The sequence below is a fragment of the Bombina bombina genome, chromosome 8, assembly GCF_027579735.1.
Source record: "Bombina bombina isolate aBomBom1 chromosome 8, aBomBom1.pri, whole genome shotgun sequence".
Lineage (NCBI taxonomy): Eukaryota > Metazoa > Chordata > Amphibia > Anura > Bombinatoridae > Bombina > Bombina bombina.
In genome coordinates, this window is record NC_069506.1 from 101,527,387 (window position 1) to 101,548,503 (window position 21,117).

General features: G+C 39.9%; 1 protein-coding gene across 1 annotated transcript in view; it reads right to left on the reverse strand.

Annotated features, from left to right (window-relative positions):
• Positions 1–21,117, reverse strand: part of ESAM (endothelial cell adhesion molecule) — a 304,262-nt gene that overhangs the window by 47,262 nt on the left and 235,883 nt on the right. Inside the window, exon 4 of the mRNA XM_053690483.1 lies at positions 4,260–4,415. Coding sequence (XP_053546458.1) covers positions 4,260–4,415 — 156 coding nt within the window. The remainder of the gene's footprint in view (positions 1–4,259; positions 4,416–21,117) is intronic.

Sequence of the window (21,117 nt, forward strand, 5' to 3'; positions counted from 1 at the left end):
TGCATTGCTGCTCTTGCTTTTAAAGAGAAGATGCCAAGTGCACAAATCAAATTAGATAATAGAAGTAAATTGGAATGTTGTTTAAAATTGCATGCTCTGTCTAAACCATTACAGCCCCCCACCCCCCCCTCCAGCACTTAGGTCCTGCTGCTCTATAGCACAGCTTCATTAACTTCCTTTCCTCATAGACTTCTATGTGGGACACACTATAAAACTTTTTCTTAGGGAAAAGTAGTCTTGATAGAGAGAACGAGAGGCATCTTGGAAAACTGGCAGACAGAAATAAGCGGCTGATTTGTACATTGGGAGCCTGATTGGATAAAGATTCTATTGCCTTTATGACGTATCTTGTCTTGGGGTTGTGTTTTGCTAATTAAAGGGACATGAAACTGACACAACTACAGTAGCAGGGTTGCCACTCACTGTGCTATTGCTTTTTCTCATGTGCCTGCAGCTCTTTTCAAAGCCATTCTTATATTTTAATGCTTCCCAAATGCTGGTTAAATATGTTCTGTATCGTCACACTGGGCACCGCCATCTTAAAATTTTAAGACTTAAAAATGTAAAGGGACATTGAATACATTTTATAAGCATTGTATTAAGGTTACTTCCCATATTCTTCTAGTCATGTGTGCCACCATGTTGAAATCTAGATTTCACCACATTCCACTGCTGAAGTGTTTGCACATGTACAACTCCCTTCAGATATCTGCAGTAAAACCTAAGTTCCAAAATGGTGACACCCATAATTAGAGGGGATGAAATATATTTTTTGTTTAATGTCCCTTTGAGTATTATTGTTCAATATGACAGAAGTGGTACAGATTCACAGATCAGTGATATTGTTGTGTTCTTGACGAGCCATATCATGCACTTCAGTTAAACTTGAACAATAGAGAGTACAGTACATTTCCTCTTTATTGTTATCTAACTTTTAAATTGTGGGGAAAAAATACAAAAATATAACTGTTTTGCTTTCTATTGTGTGAGTTAATTCAAAGTGCAAGGTACTGCTGCCAAAAAGCCAGTGATATCACTGATCTGTGAAAGTGAACTGTACACTGGATGCAACAATACGTGTGTACCAAAATGGCGGCACCCAGTATAAATATGCAGAGCTTTACCAACTGCCTTCTGTAATGTGATAAAATAAGTCTTTAACCCCTTAATGACAACTGACGTACCAGGTACGTCATGCAAAAACTAACAGTTAATGACAATGGACGTACCTGGTACGTCAGTTGTCTAACAGAGTGCTGGAAGCGATCACAAATGCTTCCAGTAGCTCTGAGGGTATTGCAGTGATGCCTCGATATGGAGGCATCCTGCAATACCACTTTAAAAGCCTCCGATGCAGAGAGAGCCACTCTGTGGCCCTCTCTGCACCGGTAGCGATGGTGCCAGTGTCCGCCGGTGTGAGGGTGCGCGCACGCGCGCGTGCACGAGGGGCGAGTGTGCACGTGGACGTGCGTGCGCGCAGGTGCGCGCATTAGTCACACTGACACCAATGAATGAGGGAGGAAAGGGATTAAAAGGTAAAAAATTTTTTTTAAATATAAAAGGATCTGGGAGGAGGAGGGGTGGGGGTATTGTGGGGGGCTGCTACACTACAGAAATAGTTTTTAAGTTAAAAATAAAATAAAAATACTTTTTGGGTGATTTTTGGGGCCAAACTAGGTACTGGCAGACAGCTGCCAGTACCCAAGATGGCGGTAATTAGGTAGGGGAGAGGGTTAGAGAGCTGGAGGGGGGATCAGGGAGGTTGGGGCTAAGGCAGGGGTCCATCACAGCTAAAATATTTTATTATTTTTATTTTAAAAAAAAACAAAAAACTTTTATTTAGTACTGGCAGACTTTCTGCCAGTACTTAAGATGGCGGGAACAATTGTGGGGTGGGGGAGGGAAGAGAGCTGTTTGGGAGGGATCAGGGGGTGGGATGTGTCAGGTGGGAGGCTGATCTCTAAAATTAACCCTGCAAGCTCCCTACAAGCTACCTAATTTAACCCCTTCACTGCTGGGCATAATTAACGTGTGGTGCGCAGCAGCATTTAGCGGCCTTCTAATTACCAAAAAGCAACGCCAAAGCCATATAAGTCTGCTATTTCTGAACAAAGGGGATCCCAGAGAAGCTTTTACAACAATTTCTGCCATAATAGCACAAGCTGTTTGTAAATAATTTCAGTGAGAAACCTAAAATTGTGAAAAATTTAAAGTTTTTTTTTATTTGCTCGCATTTGGCGGTGAAATGGTGGCATAAAATATACCAAAATGGGCCTAGATCAATACTTTGGGTTGTCTTCTAACAAAAAATATATACATGTCAAGGGATATTCAGGTATTCCTGACAGATATCAGGTTTCCAATGTAACTAGTGCTAATTTTGAAAAAAAGTGGTTTGGAAATAGCGAAGTGCTACTTGTATTTATTGCCCCATAAATTGCAAAAAAAGTGTAAACATTGGGTATTTCTAAACTCAGGACAAAATTTAGAAACTATTTAGCATGGGTGTTTTTTGGTGATTGTAGATGTGTAACATATTTTGGGGGTCAAAGTTTGAAAAAGTGTGTTTTTTTCCATTTTTTCCTCATATTTTATTATTTTTTTAGTAAATTATAAGATATGATGAAAATAATGGTATGTTTAGAAAGTCCATTTAATGGCGAGAGAAATGGTATATAATATGTGTGGGTACAGTAAATGAGTAAGAGGAAAATTACAGCTAAACACAAACACTGCAGAAATGTAAAAATAGCCATTGTCATTAAGGGTAAGAAAATTGAAAAATGGTCCGGTCATTAAGGGGTTAAAGAGAACTGCAGGTACATAAGAAAAAACATTTTTTTTTTCTTTAATTTTTCTCTTAACAAAAGTTTCTTTTGTGCATATGCTAGAGTAGATTGTTTTATAGACGATTTTTTTTTCTCGTATTAATTTGTTGAAGCAGTTTTTTGAGATGCTGGCATTCTTTACAGAGATTTATGCAACAAGAAATTAAAAGTTCTGAGACACACAAGGATATATAGACGCTAATAGAGCTTAATACGCAATTTGTGGCTATGACAAAGCTTGTTTACAAACCTTTATGAATTCCACAATTTTCAAGTTGCAATGTTGCAGCAAATTTTTCCCCTGAGATATTTATTTCACGGATAGGATTTTAGGCAACAATCATCTAATATATTCATTTTGTTATGGCACAATTTTAGTAAGGTTTTTTTTGTTTGTTTATTTTTTCCTCGCAGCAAAATGAGAGTGGGTGATATTTTATAAAACTCTTGCCACTCCTTTATAGAGGAGTTAAAGGCCAAATACAAAAGACTACGTTTCGGTATCTTGCCCTTAGTCATGTTTGAATACAAATGCACAATACTTCCTTATATATACTCATACACCTGGTGACTGACCTTTTGTCTTTTAACCCTTTATTGCTATTGCAAAAATTATATACACTTTTTATTAAAGCACTGCCACCTTGTGGTTCAACCTTCACATTACACTAAAAACAAATGTATAATATTTGTTTGACATGAAAGACTGCTTCATCATCCATTTCTCTATGCACATTCTCACCCTACAAAAAAGATGATCATCTATCTATCTATTCATACCCTTTGGCTGCAGAGATTCCAAAGAATAGATCCAAAATGATTCACACTTTTTTAACAATAATTCCCTATTTCTTCCCCTTCTTGGAGGTGGGACATGGTCTATAATTTGGTACCTTAATTGTGAAATTGAATGACCTGTTGAGAGGAAATGATTTGCCACAGGCTCTCCTAAATCCCCTCATTTTATACTGGACTTATGTTGGACAATCCTGTCCCTTACTCTTTTGGTGGTCTCTCCTATATAGATAATCCCAAAGGGACACTTGATTAACTATGTTGCAAAGGTTGTGTTACATATGAAGTAAACCCTTATCCAAAATTACTAAATCATCCGGGGGCGACAAAAATAGTCAGTTTTAATAAGGCTGTTGCAACTTTAAAACCCCAAACAGGAAAAACTATTTTTGTTCTTAGAAGTCAAATACCCTCATTTACTGGAGGGTGTACCACCTACAAACATCCCTTACCAGTCTATCCTTCAAATTACTCGATCATAGTCTTCTCAATAAAGAAGATTTTGAACTTAAAGAAGTTCTGCCTGACTGGACTTTTTATGATTGATTTGGGTCTATGCAGTGACCCTTAGTCATGCACACCACTATATACAGATGCTGGTTAATATTTTGAGTATATTTTATAAAAGTCACTCACCTTGAGCAGGGGAAAAATAATACTGAGTAGTTGGCGATGTCCGTGTCCAGGTATAGCTTGGGTCTGGCTTACCAGAGGATGACTTGCAGCTCAGTGTGATATTTGAGCCAACATAAGGATTTCCATGTATCTGGCATACAGGAACTGACGGAATAACTTGAAAAAAAGAAGGAAAACAGATTAATCATTAGCACACTTTGTTAACCATTTTGTTTTAAAAACTATTCAAGAATACAAAGGTACCAATTTATGGTGACACTATAATTGATCTAAATGAGCATCAACGTTAAAGGGACAGTCAACACCCGAAACAACTTTATCCCATACCTTCAATCCGCAAAAGACGATGCGCCTGCACCGCATCCCATTTTCAACACCTCTAGTGTTATACGAGTAATCGTCCAAAGCACATACATTTTTCTAATAGAGATATGGCAGCCAAACTCCCCCCACCGTGCTGTAGTAGGTTTCAGTTTAATTGAATCAGCCAATTAGAATCAAATCCTCGGCTGAATTCTTAACACGCGTTCACGCTTGCACTTCTGATTTCGGCTTGAAAAACTGACAGAACTTATGCATCAACGGTTCATACATGAACGAGATTGGCATTTAGTAAAGGTGGGGGAGGAGTTTGGCTGCCATATCTCTATTAGAAAAACGTATGTGATTTGGACGATTACTCGTATAACGTTAAAGGTGTTGAAAATGGTATGCGGTGCAGGCGCATTGTCTTTGGCAGATCGAAGGTATGGGATAAAGTTGTTTTGGGTGTTGACTGTCCCTTTAATATTAAAACTAGATTCTGATAGTATGCATTTTAAGATGTTTTTCCATTTTTTTCTAATATGAAATATACTTAATTATTGTGGTATCGTTTGTGGAAAAAGCATGCGTAGGTTGGCTTAGAAACAGTAATGTACTACTGGGAGCTAGCTGCTGATTGGTGGCTGCACACGTGACTCCTGTCATTGGAGTATCAGATGTGTTCAGCTAGTAGTGCTTTACTGGTCTGGAACTGGCTTTAACTATGTGTTTAACCCCTTTGCAAGCAGTAGAACTATAATGCAATGCTCTAAAACATTGCAGAATTTACTTTTAGCACATTATGTCCCTTTAACTGAAGAGCAGATATATACATTTTTACATTTTTTCCCCCTCTTTGTTAAAAAGTAAGCTCTGGGCAGTTTTAATAAAGAAAATATATTGGTTTTATTAGTATTAATGTGCATAGTCTTGATCCCACATGTTACATATGCAAAGAATTCAGCTGCCAACGTTTTTTCTCTCTACCCTGCAAGTTCTGCCTTTTACAGCTGCTACCTTGATCCCTACCGCAGGTTTTTCAGTGAGAAAGACATTTCCTAACCCCAGCAATGTAACTGGAGACTGAAAAGTACTAGGGAAATAAGCATCTCATCCTTTTTACAAAGTCTGCAGAATTATTGTGTATTATATTGTATTTCTGCTCACTGATTAGTCATTAAAGGACCACTAAATGCAGCAGAATTGAATAATTGACAAACACACAATAAAAAGACTATAAAATAGAACTATTAATTTGAAATAAGCAGTACCATATTTTCTGGCAAATGTGAAAGTTAATCCAATCCCCTTGTATCATGTGACAGCAATCAGCCAATCTCAAGATGCATATATACGTATATACTAAGTCTTTTTGCACATGCAGCAGAAGCTGGAGTCTCAGTAAGTGTTTATATAAAAAGAATGTACCCGTTTTGATAATGTATGTATATTGGAACGTTTTTTAGTTTTTTTAATTGCATGCTCTATGTGAATCATGAAACATTTTGACTTTAGTGGCCCTTTAGTGCTAACGACGGCTCTGAGCCGTCGCAGAGTTTCCAACTCTGGTGCTAACGATGGCCCACCTTGAGGGAAATCTGGGGGCTCCCACCCGCACCTACCCCAGCGATCGGGCCTGCATAGTGACAGGCATCGGCGGGGCTTCACATTATGCGTGGTGATGTCACGCACAATGACGTGATGACGTCACCACGCAACTTTATTTAAAATTCACCATGTTAAGTATAGGAGCAGGGGGCATGCAGCTTAGAAGCCTGTATCTCAGGCATCTAAGCAGCTATAGACCCCCAAGACCCCCCCATTGGAAAGGTAGTCGTCTAACATTTCCAACAGTGTAAGTCTTGGGGTAAGTCTTGCAGGTTGGGATGTCTGTATATATTTTAACGTTTTTTTTTTTTATTGCATGTTCTATCTGGATCATGAAACTTTTTTTTACTTTAGTTACCCTTTAAAGGGACAGTGTAGTCAAAATGAAACTTTCATGATTCAGATAGGGCATGCAAATTTAAACAACTTTCCAATTTACTTATCAAATTTGTTTTGTTTTCTTGGTATTCTTTGGCCTCGATTTATCATTCATATTCTCCTAGATGTTCTCCTAAAAGTTCTCATGAGAAATAATTCTCCTATTTATTATTAAAGTGAAGGTAAACTTTGATGAATAAAAGTCCGTTTTTTAAAAAAACTATTAAAAACAGGGGCACTTTCATTCATCAAAGTTTACAAAGCAGTCGTTTTGATTAAAAACTTACCTTTGTTTTTTCTAAGCCAGAGCAGCTTCCCCCTCCTGGAAATCCTCTCTTCACACGTCAGCAATGACTAATCCGGCTTCCTCCACTCACAGCATGGCCTCAGGCAATGACTACCCTGGGGGGAAAGCAGTGATTGGAGGAAGCCAAATTAGTCATTGCAGACGTGTGAAGAGAGGATTTCCAGGAGGGGAAAGCTGCTGTAGCTGTGAAAAGAAAGAAAGGTACGTTTTTAATCAAAACGGCTGCTTTGTAAACTTTGATGAATGAAAGTGCCCCTGGCGGGCTTTCATTCATCAAAGTTTACCTTCACTTTAAAAAATGCGCCTAAAATTGGGCGAATTTGACTGTAAAATTCTCCTACTCTGTTCTCACTCTCCTTGGAGAACATGTTCTCCAATAAAAGGGTTAAATTAGGGATCTTTTTAGTTGTATTTCATATAGTTCTCCTCATAATTCTCCTACTTACAAATGTATAATTTATATTCTCCTGTGGAGGACTGAAAGTTCTCCTGCAAGTTAGAGATCTATTCTCTACCAGTTGTAGAAGCAATTATACACAAAAAAGGGCTCTACAAGGTGCAAAAAAGATCTATAACAAAGCATAATAATAATGGTTATTGGAGCGCAATAATAATTTATGATGGAGTAAAAAAAATATATATAATGGAGCGCCAAAATAATATATAACAGAGCACAAAAATTGTATCTATTGGGGCATAAAAATAAGATATAAAAAAGCGCTAAAATTGAAGCACAAAAACAATGAAAATGTAGATCTACTTTCTTATATGAAAGTTTGCTGAAGAGAGGCATTATCAAAGCTACTAGGAAGGCTTTATAAATATTTCTATTGGTTTATATATGATTGATATGGAGCATATTTGCTTATTTTTAGTGATAAATAAGGAGAAGATACTAATCCAACTGGTGAAATGTATTTTGCCTGCATATGTGTGTAGCCACCAACCCGCTACCTCCTAGTAGTGCATTGCTGCACCTAAGTCTAACTGGGTATGCTTTTCTACACAAAATACCAAGCGAATGAAGTAAATTTGATAATAGAAGTAAATTGATAATTCTCTTAAAATCTCACGATCTGTCTTAATCATGAAAGTTTAATTTTTACTTTCAAATCAATTTTAAATTCTTCTGTAGCTGTGCAACACTGGACGCCACTACAGCATACTTTTCTCCAGGCATGCTGCATTAAATTATGAAAATCTACACAACTAGATATGGATTCTATAGCTACCTTTTACTTCCTTTAAGTGAATATAAATTGTATGTATCTGAACTAAGTGCAAGCTTATATTTATTTACATCATTCTTTATTCCTGAACTATGATTTGCAGATTCCATCTTAAAACCAAAAAGAGACTCAAGGAAAAACCATGAAAATTCAGTTTAAAAAAAATAATTAAAGAATGTTCCATTTGCCAAAAACAGTCAACAATTCGCTGCAAAGCATCAATAATATAAAAATAAAATAAAGTTTAAATCAACACATACTAGAATGATAATTTGTAAATAGACTAAATCTTTTAAAAAATAACCACCAACTCCATATTAATGCCCATGGTTTTGGAAAGGGATATCCTACAAGCCCATATAGGTGTGATGGTCAGGTGACCACATAGGGGTCAATTTATCAAGTCCCGTACGGAGTTTGATGCACTGTGTTTCCGGCGAGCCTTCAGGTCTAAAGACCGCTGCTCCATAACCTGTCCGCGGACAGAAATCAACACGATCGAATACGATTGGGTTGATTGACACTCCCTGCTAGCAGAACTGCTGGTGCAATGATAAATGCTGACAGCTTATGCTGTAGGCATTTATCGATGTGCAGCGGACATGATACGCTACATTGTATCATGTCCGCTCGCACATTAATAAATTGACCCACATTTTTGACCATATAGTGCATATGCATGCGTTGTATATAAGCAGAGAATATTTGTCAAGCCTGTTCCTGATAATGAGACCTACAACAATTCACTAAGACTTCTTGAAAAATTATCTAATGATACAGTAGCGGACCAACTCAACAGAGGGCCCTGGTGCAGATTAGTAAAAAGTAATACAATACATTCTGTTCTGTGTAATGATTTTGAGGATAGATAAATAGATAGATAGATAGATAGATAGATGGACCTGCTACTTGCACTAATAAAAGCTCTCCTGCATTAGGAGTGTACACATTCTGCATATGCCTATGTATAGGTTGGCTATTATGGGCCCCCTCCAGCTCTTGGGCCCTGGTGCCCAGCACTTGCTGCATCAATAGTAGTTCCGCCCCTGTAATAATATAGCCTAGAATAGAGATAGGTACACTTCTCTTTGCATGTTATAGTGTTCTCCCCAGGACCTATTTAGGGCTAGATTACGAGTGGCACGCTAAATGTTGTGAGCAAACTAAAAGGGGTTTATAGCGGGAGCTTGCGCACATTTGGTTTTTCGCTTGTATTAGAAGTTGAAAGTAAATAAGATCACTTGAGCACAATTATTAACGCTTGTCGGGATAGTGCGTCCTCAGAGCTCTGGTTAAATGTTTTGCTAAACAAAAAATTGTCACAAAACACATCAAAAGTACAGTTACTCATAATAACACTATCTGATAAAAATATTTATAAAAATATTGCCAAAAAAAGTTATAAGGGCTCAAAGATTAGTGATGTCGCGAACATAAAAATTTGGGTTCGCGAACGTCGAACGTGAACTTCCACAACTGTTCGCGAACGGGCGAACCGGGCAAACCGCCATAGACTTCAATAGGCAGGCAAACTTTAAAACCCACAGGGACTCTTTCTGGCCACAATAGTGATGGAAAAGTTGTTTCAAGGGGACTAACACCTGGACTGTGGCATGCCGGAGGGGGATCCATGGCAAAACTCCCATGGAAAATTACATAGTTGATGCAGAGTCTGTTTTTAAGCCATAAAGGGCATAAATCACCTAACATTCCTAAATTGTTTGGAATAACGTGCTTTAAAACATCAGGTATGATGTTGTATCGATCAGGTAGTGTAAGGGTTACGCCCGCTTCACAGTGACAGACCAAACTCCCCGTTTAAAGGGACAGTCTACACCAGAATTTTTATTGTTTTAAAAGATAGATAATCCCTTTATTACCCATTTCCCAGTTTTGCATAACTAACACATTTATAATAATATACTTTTAACCTATGTGATTATCTTGTATCTAAGCCTCTGCAAACTGCCCCTTTTTTCAGTTCTTTTGATAGACTTGCAGTCTAGCCAATCAGTGCCTGCTCCCAGATAACTTCTCGTGCACGAGCACAGTGTTACCTATATGAAATACGTGAACTAACACCCTCTAGTGGTGAAAAACTGTTAAAATGCAATCTGAAAGAGGTGGGCTTCAAGGTCTAAGAAATTAGCATATGAACCTCCTAGGTTAAGCTTTCAACTAAGAATACCAAGAGAACAAAGCAAAATTGGTGATAAAAGTAAATTGGAAAATTGTTTAAAATTACATGCTCTATCTGAATCATGAAAGCTTATTTTGGCCTAGACTGTCCCTTTAACGCACCGCAAACAACCGCAAACTCCCCATTTGCACAAGGTTGGATACCAAGCTAGCCATGTCCCGTTCCTTGTCCTCACTATGTCATTGAAGGTCTCTTCCTCCACCCAGCCACGTACAACACCAAGGGTCCTCGAAAGGTGACAACAAGCCCCCTGGGACGCCTGCTGTGTTTGGTCTTCCACCTCCTCAAAGCCACCTTCCTCCTCTGACTCCTCTTCTTCAGACTCCTCTCTCTGCGTTGCCTCTCTCTGCGTTATTATAAGGTGTTTTAAGTAGTACTATTCCTATCAGTTTAATCCCTGTTACGTCCCCTATCAGGGGACGTGTATATGGCATCGATTTTAGGAACCGGGAGATGGAAAAAGATGCTTGGTCGGTCCTCCTACTTCAAATTTGGGGCACTGCGCGTGCAATCTAATGTGCCACCAGATAGGAGTGGTGTATTAAGTAGTTCTATTCCTATCAGTTTAATCCCTGTTACGTCCCCTATCAGGGGACGTGTATATGGCATTGATTTTAGGAACCGGGAGATGGAAAAAGATGCTTGGTCGGTCCTCCTACTTCAAATTTGGGGCACTGTGCATGCAATCTAATGTGCCACCAGATAGGAGTGGTGTGTTAAGTAGTTCTATTCTTATCAGTTTAATCCCTGTTACGTCCCCTATCAGGGGACTTGTATATGGCATCGATTTTAGGAACCGGGAGATGGAAAAAGATTCTTGGTCGGTCCTCCTACTTCAAATTTGGGGCACTGCGCGTGCAATCTAATGTGCCACCAGATAGGAGTGGTGTGTTAAGTAGTACTATTCATATCAGTTTAATCCTTGTTATGTGCCTTTTTTTTGGTTTGGTTTTTGAAGCCACAGTGCAGCACCAGAGGCCAGAAAAATTAGGCATGTACACATGGCTGAAAAATCAGGTATTGTTGCAGCCGCTGCTGTAGCAGCGGCCAGAAAAATTGGTGTTTGTTTCCCAGGCAGAAAGTGCCCTAAAACATTGCGGCTTGAACCCTAGTTGGTGGCGAATAAGTGACGCAAGTCATCCGGCATTCAGAGATAAAATACAGCAGTGTGTGGACCATTTTTAGCCCAAGGCAGCTCATCTCATCAGGCCTTTTTAAGTCGAATGTATCGCCCACTGTCAGTCCCTTCGGGATCCATCCCTCATTCATCTTAATAAAGGTGAGGTAATCTAGACTTTTTTGACCTAGGCGACTTCTCTTCTCAGTGACAATAGCTCCTGCTGCACTGAAGGTCCTTTCTGACAGGACACTTGAAGCGGGGCAGGCCAGAAGTTCTATTGCAAATTGGGATAGCTCAGGCCACAGGTCAAGCCTGCACACCCAGTAGTCAAGGGGTTCATCGCTCCTCAGAGTGTCAATATCTGCAGTTAAGATGAGGTAGTCTGCTACCTGTCGGTCGAGTCGTTCTCTGAGGGTGGATCCCTTATTATATTTTAAGTAGAGAATATCATATTGTACTTGACGAGATGTTTACTGCCTTTACAACATTTAAAGGGACAGACTACACCAGAATATTTATTGTTTGAAAAGATAGATAATCCCTTTATTACCAATTCTCTAGTTTTACATAACCAACAAAGTTATATTAATACACTTTTTACCTCTGTGATTATTTTGTATCTAAGCCTCTGCAAACTGCCCCTTATTTTAGTTATTTTGACAGACTTGCATTTTAGCCAATCAGTGTGGGCTCCTAGGAACTCCACGTGCGTGAGCGCAGTGTTATCTATATGAAAAACATGAACTACCACCCTCTAGTGGTGAAAAACTGTCAAAATGCCCTGAGCTAAGAGGCGCCCCTCAAGGGCTTAGAAATTAGCATATGCAGCCGCCTTCGGTTACCCCAGCAGGGGGTGGCGCCGGATCTGTGGCTGCCTAACTGCCAGCAGCAGGTGAGTGAAAAAATTATTTGCGCATAGCCTGGGCCAGCACAGGTACTCGGCACACACTGACTTCAGAGGACTGAGTCGTTGTGACACACAGCTTGCGGGTGCGGCGCTACTGAGCACCAGAGCTCTTAGGCTCTTAGCATGCATATTCAAACTTAACTTAAGTTGCATACAACATCATATGATCAGATCATTCATGGCATGGGCAGGGGAGGGCATGATCGTGAAGCTCACTTGCGTACTATGTACTTCACCCGGTCCCTATCTATCCCTATATACATGTGGAGGATGTGAAACACTGAGTAAGACAGTGATGTGGTGGAGGCGCGGTGGTGGACTGGAAACGTGGGAGGAGAGTGGAGGAAACCAGGCTGCCAGCTGAACCAAGGCACTCTGAGAGGGAAATGTCACGTGTGTTGAATGCTGGGGCCCCTCGGCTCGTGACTGACACATTTTGAGCCACGTGATGCACATGAGCGTGAGTGATGCCCACTCAGACAGTCCGATACTTGATGGAACTTAGCATTGGAAGTGAGAGTTAGGTGGCATGGCAGTGATAGTCCTGCTGTATTATTTTTTTTCCATCATCATCATACCAATACCATGACATGCTGCTGTAATTAATATGCATAATGCACTGCAGTGCACTTGCACTGTTGCACATATCTATGTATAGCTAAAGCCAACTTCCAAGCCTGCCCTGGCCATAACAGTCAGAGACAGAGATCAGAACAGCACAGTTAAAGGGACAGTCTAGTCATAATTAAACTTTCATCATTCAGATAGGGCATGCAATTTTAAACAACTTTCCAATTTACTTCTATTATCTAATTTGCTCAATTCTTTAGATATCTTTTGTTGAAGAAATAGCAATGCACATGTGTGAGCCAATCACACAAGGCCTCTAGGTGCAGCAACCAATCAGCAGCTACTGAGCATATCTAGATATGCTTTTCAGCAAGTGATATCAGGAGAATGAAGCAAATTAGATAATAGAAGTAAATTAGAAAGTTGTTTAAAATTACATGCTCTTTCTAAATCACAAAAGAAAAAAATTGGCTTTCATGTCCCTTTAAGTAAAGTAGAGAGGAAATCAAACTGGGGGGAGTATATGGGTATTTTTGAGAAAGAGAATGGGAAATGTGGGGTGGGGAGGCAGTCAGCCAGTCAGGCAGAATAAAAATCTGCCTGTATTGATAATTTGGGGCTGTCTGTCTGGAGGTAGGCTAGCATAGGCAGAAAACAAGATAGATGGGGCAAATGATAATCAATGCTGCGCAGATAAGAGGTTAAAAAAGAACTGGGGATGGCAGAGTTACAGACAGACAGTATAAATTAATTAATTAAAATAAGTGGGAAACGGGGGGGGGGGGGGGTCAGCTGGCCAGGCTAAATCAAGTTAAAACATGAAATTAAGTAGAATAAAAAAAACACAAGAGGGGAATAAAGGCTGAATAAATGGCAAATTGTGTTGTAGACATTATGGTATATGAGAATGAATGACTAACTAAAGCAGGGCTCATAGTACAGAGCAGACTGGGAGATAGTGCCCTTCTCTAAATGTTTTTATGAATATGTGCATTTGTGTGTATAAAGGTGTTTGTGTGCATGTACATGTCTGTGTGTGTGAATGTTTGTGTGTGTGTGTAAATGTGTATGTGTGTGTGTGTGTGTGTGTAAATGTGTGTGTGTGTGTGTGTGTAAAATGTGTGTGTAAATATTTGTGTGTGTAAATGTATGTGTAAAATGTGTGTGTGTGTGTGTGTGTAAATGTGTGTAAGTGGGTATGTGTGTGTAAAATGTGTTTGTGTGTGTAAATGTGTAACTGTGTGTGTGTGAAAATGTGTAACTGTGTGTGTAAATGTGTGTATGTATGTGTGTAAGTGGGTGTGAGTGTAAAATGTGTGTGCGTGAATTTTCATCCACAACAGTAATATATATACAGGGAGTGCAGAATTATTAGGCAAGTTGTATTTTTGAGGATTAATTTTATTATTGAACAACAACCATGTTCTCAATGAACCCAAAAAACTCATTAATATCAATGCTGAATAGTTTTGGAAGTAGTTTTTAGTTTGTTTTTAGTTATAGCTATTTTAGGGGGATATCTGTGTGTGCAGGTGACTATTACTGTGCATAATTATTAGGCAACTTAACAAAAAACAAATATATACCCATTTTAATTATTTATTTTTACCAGTGAAACCAATATAACATCTCAACATTCACAAATATACATTTCTGACATTCAAAAACAAAACAAAAACAAATCAGTGACCAATATAGCCACCTTTCTTTGCAAGGACACTCAAAAGCCTGCCATCCATGGATTCTGTCAGTGTTTTGATCTGTTCACCATCAACATTGCGTGCAGCTGCAACCACAGCCTCCCAGACACTGTTCAGAGAGGTGTACTGTTTTCCCTCCTTGTAAATCTCACATTTGATGATGGACCACAGGTTCTCAATGGGGTTCAGATCAGGTGAACAAGGAGGCCATGTCATTAGATTTTCTTCTTTTATACCCTTTCTTGCCAGCCACGCTGTGGAGTACTTGGACGCGTGTGATGGAGCATTGTCCTGCATGAAAATCACGTTTTTCTTGAAGGATGCAGACTTCTTCCTGTACCACTGCTTGAAGAAGGTGTCTTCCAGAAACTGGGAGTTGAGCTTGACTCCATCCTCAACCCGAAAAGGCCCCACAAGCTCATCTTTGATGATACCAGCCCAAACCAGTACTCCACCTCCACCTTGCTGGCGTCTGAGTCGGACTGGAGCTCTCTGCCCTTTACCAATCCAGCCACGGGCCCATCCATCTGGCCCATCAAGACTCACTCTCATTTCATCAGTCCATAAAACCTTAGAAAAATCAGTCTTGAGATATTTCTTGGCCTAGTCTTGACGTTTCAGCTTGTGTGTCTTGTTCAGTGGTGGTCGTCTTTAAGCCTTTCTTACCTTGGCCATGTCTCTGAGTATTGCACACCTTGTGCTTTTGGGCACTCCAGTGATGTTGCAGCTCTGAAATATGGCCAAACTGGTGGCAAGTGGCATCTTGGCAGCTGCACGCTTGACTTTTCTCAGTTCATGGGCAGTTATTTTGCGCCTTGGTTTTTCCACACGCTTCTTGCGACCCTGTTGACTATTTTGAATGAAATGCTTGATTGTTCGATGATCATGCTTCAGAAGCTTTGCAATTTTAAGAGTGCTGCATCCCTCTGCAAGATATCTTACTATTTTTGACTTTTCTGAGCCTGTCAAGTCCTTCTTTTGACCCATTTTGCCAAAGGAAAGGAAGTTGCCTAATAATTATGCACACCTGATATAGGGTGTTGATGTCATTAGACCACACCCTTTCTCATTACAGAGATGCACATCACCTAATATGCTTAATTGGTAGTAGGCTTTCGAGCCTATACAGCTTGGAGTAGGGAGTGCAGAATTATTAGGCAAATTAGTATTTTGACCACATCATCCTCTTTATGCATGTTGTCTTACTCCAAGCTGTATAGGCTCGAAAGCCTACTACCAATTAAGCATATTAGGTGATGTGCATCTCTGTAATGAGAAAGGGTGTGGTCTAATGACATCAACACCCTATATCAGGTGTGCATAATTATTAGGCAACTTCCTTTCCTTTGGCAAAATGGGTCAAAAGAAGGACTTGACAGGCTCAGAAAAGTAAAAAATAGTGAGATATCTTGCAGAGGGATGCAGCACTCTTAAAATTGCAAAGCTTCTGAAGCATGATCATCGAACAATCAAGCATTTCATTCAAAATAGTCAACAGGGTCGCAAGAAGCGTGTGGAAAAACCAAGGCGCAAAATAACTGCCCATGAACTGAGAAAAGTCAAGCGTGCAGCTGCCAAGATGCCACTTGCCACCAGTTTGGCCATATTTCAGAGCTGCAACATCACTGGAGTGCCCAAAAGCACAAGGTGTGCAATACTCAGAGACATGGCCAAGGTAAGAAAGGCTGAAAGACGACCACCACTGAACAAGACACACAAGCTGAAACGTCAAGACTGGGCCAAGAAATATCTCAAGACTGATTTTTCTAAGGTTTTATGGACTGATGAAATGAGAGTGAGTCTTGATGGGCCAGATGGATGGGCCCGTGGCTGGATTGGTAAAGGGCAGAGAGCTCCAGTCCGACTCAGACGCCAGCAAGGTGGAGGTGGAGTACTGGTTTGGGCTGGTATCATCAAAGATGAGCTTGTGGGGCCTTTTCGGGTTGAGGATGGAGTCAAGCTCAACTCCCAGTCCTACTGCCAGTTTCTGGAAGACACCTTCTTTAAGCAGTGGTACAGGAAGAAGTCTGCATCCTTCAAGAAAAACATGATTTTTATGCAGGACAATGCTCCATCACACGCGTCCAAGTACTCCACAGCGTGGCTGGCAAGAAAGGGTATAAAAGAAGAAAATCTAATGACATGGCCTCCTTGTTCACCTGATCTGAACCCCATTGAGAACCTGTGGTCCATCATCAAATGTGAGATTTACAAGGAGGGAAAACAGTACACCTCTCTGAACAGTGTCTGGGAGGCTGTGGTTGCTGCTGCACGCAATGTTGATGGTGAACAGATCAAAACACTGACAGAATCCATGGATGGCAGGCTTTTGAGTGTCCTTGCAAAGAAAGGTGGCTATATTGGTCACTGATTTGTTTTTGTTTTGTTTTTGAATGTCAGAAATGTATATTTGTGAATGTTGAGATGTTATATTGGTTTCACTGGTAAAAATAAATCATTGAAATGGGTATATATTTGTTTTTTGTTAAGTTGCCTAATAATTATGCACAGTAATAGTCACCTGCACACACAGATATCCCCCTAAAATAGCTATAACTAAAAACAAACTAAAAACTACTTCCAAGACTATTCAGCTTTGATATTAATGAGTTTTTTGGGTTCAATGAGAACATGGTTGTTGTTCAATAATAAAATTAATCCTCAAAAATACAACTTGCCTAATAATTCTGCACTCCCTGTATGTATGTATATATATATATATATATATATATATATATATATATATATATATTCAGTATCCCACAAAAGTGAGTACACCCCTCACATTTTTGTAAATATTTTATAATATCTTTTAATGTGACAACACTGAAGAAATTACACTTTGCTACAATGTAACGTAGTGAGTGTACAGCCTGTATAACAGTGTAAATTTGCTGTCCCCTCAAAATAACACAACACACAGCCATTAATGTCTAAACCGTTGGCAACATAAGTGAGTACAATCCTAAGTAGAAAAGTCCAAATTGGACCCAATTAGCCATTTTCTCTCCCCGGTGTCATGTGACTCGTTAGTGTTACAAGGTCTCAGGTGTGAATGGGGAGCAGGTGTGTTAAAGTTGGGGTTATCGCTCTCACACTCTCTCATACTGGTCACTGAAAGTTCAACATGGCACCTCATGGCAAAGAACTCTTTGAGGATCTGAAAAAAAGAATTGTTGCTCTATATAAAGATGGCCTAGGCTATAAGAAGATTGCCAAGACCCTGAAACTGAGCTGCAGCACGGTGGGCAAGACCATACAGCGGTTTCACAGGACAGGTTCCACTCAGAACAGGCCTCGCCATGGTCGACCAAAGAAGTTGAGTGCACGTGCTCAGCGTCATATCCAGAGGTTGTCTTTGGGAAATAGACGTATGAGTGCTGTCAGCATTTCTGCAGAGGTTGAAGGGGTGTGGGGTCAGTCTGTCATTGCTCAGACCATACGCCGCACACTGCATCAAATTGGTCTGCATAACTGTCATCCCAGAAGGAAGCCTCTTCTAATGATGATGCACAAGAAAGTCCGCAAACAGTTTGCTGAAGACAAGCAGACTAAGGACATGTCCTGTGGTCCGATGAGACCAAGATAAACTTATTTGGTTCAGATGGTGTCAAGCATGTGTGGCAGCAACCAGGTGAGGAGTACAAAGACAAGTGTGTCTTGCCTACAGTCAAGCATGGTGGTGGGAGTGTCATGGTCTGGGCCTGCATCAGTGCTGCCGGCACTGGGAAGCTACAGTTCATTGAGGGAACCATGAATGCCAATATGTACTGTGACATACTGAAGCAGAGCATGATTCCCTCCCTTCGGAGACTGGGCCGCAGGGCAGTATTCCAACATGATAATAACCCCAAACACACCTCCAAGAAGACCACTTCCTTGCTAAAGAAGCTGAGGGTAAAGGTGATGGACTGTCCAAGCATGTCTCCAGACCTAAACCCTATTGAGCATCTGTGGGGCATCCTCAAATGAAAGGTGGGGGAGTGCAAGGTCTCTAACATCCACCAGCTCCATGTTGTCATCATGGAGGAGTGGAAAAGGACTCCAGTGGCAACCTGTGAACTCCATGTCCAAGTGGGTTAAGGCAGTGCTGGAAAATAATGGTGAGCACACAAAATGTTTACACTTTGGGCCCAATTTGGACATTTCCACTTAGGGGTGTACTCACTTTTGTTTCCAACGGTTTAGACATTAATGGCTGTGTGTTGAGTTATTTTGAGGGGACAGCAAATTTACACTATTATACAGGCTGTACACTCACTACTTTATATTGTAGCAAAATTTCATTTCTTCAGTGTTGTCACATGAAAAGATATAATAAAATATTTACAAAAATGTGAGGGGTGTACTCACTTTTGTGAGATACTGCGTGTGTATATATATATATATATATATATATATATATATATATATATAACATAATTTATGTAAGAACTTACCTGATAAATTCATTTCTTTCATATTAGCAAGAGTCCATGAGCTAGTGACGTATGGGATATACATTCCTACCAGGAGGGGCAAAGTTTCCCAAACCTTAAAATGCCTATAAATACACCCCTCACCACACCCACAATTCAGTTTAACGAATAGCCAAGAAGTGGGGTGATAAGAAAAAAGTGCGAAAGCATATAAAATAAGGAATTGGAATAATTGTGCTTTATACAAAAAAATCATAACCACCACAAAAAAGGGCGGGCCTCATGGACTCTTGCTAATATGAAAGAAATTAATTTATCAGGTAAGTTCTTACATAAATTATGTTTTCTTTCATGTAATTAGCAAGAGTCCATGAGCTAGTGACGTATGGGATAATGACTACCCAAGATGTGGATCTTTCCACACAAGAGTCACTAGAGAGGGAGGGATAAAATAAAGACAGCCAATTCCTGCTGAAAATAATCCACACCCAAAATAAAGTTTAATGAAAAACATAAGCAGAAGATTCAAACTGAAACCGCTGCCTGAAGTACTTGTCTACCAAAAACTGCTTCAGAAGAAGAAAATACAACAAAATGGTAGAATTTGGTAAAAGTATGCAAAGAGGACCAAGTTGCCGCTTTGCAAATCTGATCAACCGAAGCTTCATTCCTAAACGCCCAGGAAGTAGAAACTGACCTAGTAGAATGAGCTGTAATCCTATGAGGTGGAGTCTTACCCAACTCAACATAGGCAAGATGAATTAAAGATTTCAACCAAGATGCCAAAGAAATGGCCGAAGTTTTCTGGCCTTTCTAAAACCGGAAAAGATAACAAATAAACTAGAAGTCTTTCGGAAAGACTTAGTAGCTTCAACATAATATTTCAAAGCTCTAATAACATCCAAAGAATGCAACGATTTCTCCTTAGAATTCTTAGGATTAGGACATAATGAAGGAACCACAATGTCTCTACTAATGTTGTTGGAATTCACAACTTAGGTAAAAATTCAAAAGAAGTTCGCAACACCGCCTTAACCTGATAAAAAATCAGAAAAGGAGACTCACAAGAAAGAGCAGATAATTCAGAAACTCTTCTGGCAGAAGAGATGGCCAAAAGGAACAAAACTTTCCAAGAAAGTAATTTAATATCCAATGAATGCATAGGTTCAAATGGAGGAGCTTGAAGAGCCCCCAGAACCAAATTCAAACTCCAAGGAGGAGAAATTGACTTAATGACAGGCTTTATACGAACCAAAGCTTGTACAAAACAATGAATATCAGGAAGAATAGCAATCTTTCTGTGAAAAAGAACAGAAAGAGCAGAGATTTGACCTTTCAAGGAACTTGCGGACAAACCCTTATCTAAACCATCCTGAAGAAACTGTAATATTCTCGGTATTCTAAAAGAATGCCAAGAAAAATGATGAGAAAGACACCAAGAAATATAAGTCTTCCAGACTCTATAATATATCTCTCTGGATACAGATTTACGAGCCTGTAACATAGTATTAATCACAGAGTCAGAGAAACCTCTTTGACCAAGAATCAAGCGTTCAATCTCCATACCTTTAAATTTAAGGATTTCAGATCCTGATGGAAAAAAGGACCTTGAGACAAAAGGTCTGGTCTTAACGGAAGAGTCCACGGTTGGCAAGAGGCCATCCGGACAAGATCCGCATACCAAAACCTGTGAGGCCATGCCGGAGCTACCAGCAGAACAAACGAGCATTCCTTCAGAATCTTGGAGATTACTCTTGGAAGAAGAACTAGAGGCGGAAAGATATAGGCAGGATGATACTTCCAAGGAAGTGATAATGCATCCACTGCCTCCGCCTGAGGATCCCGGGATCTGGACAGATACCTGGGAAGTTTCTTGTTTAGATGAGAAGCCATCAGATCTATTTCTGGAAGTTCCCACATTTGAACAATCTGAAGAAATACCTCTGGGTGAAGAGACCATTCGCCCGGATGCAACGTTTGGCGACTGAGATAATCCGCTTTCCAATTGTCCATACCTGGGATATGAACCGCAGAGATTAGACAGGAGCTGGATTCCGCCCAAACCAAAATTCGAGATACTTCTTTCATAGCCAGAGGACTGTGAGTCCCTCCTTGATG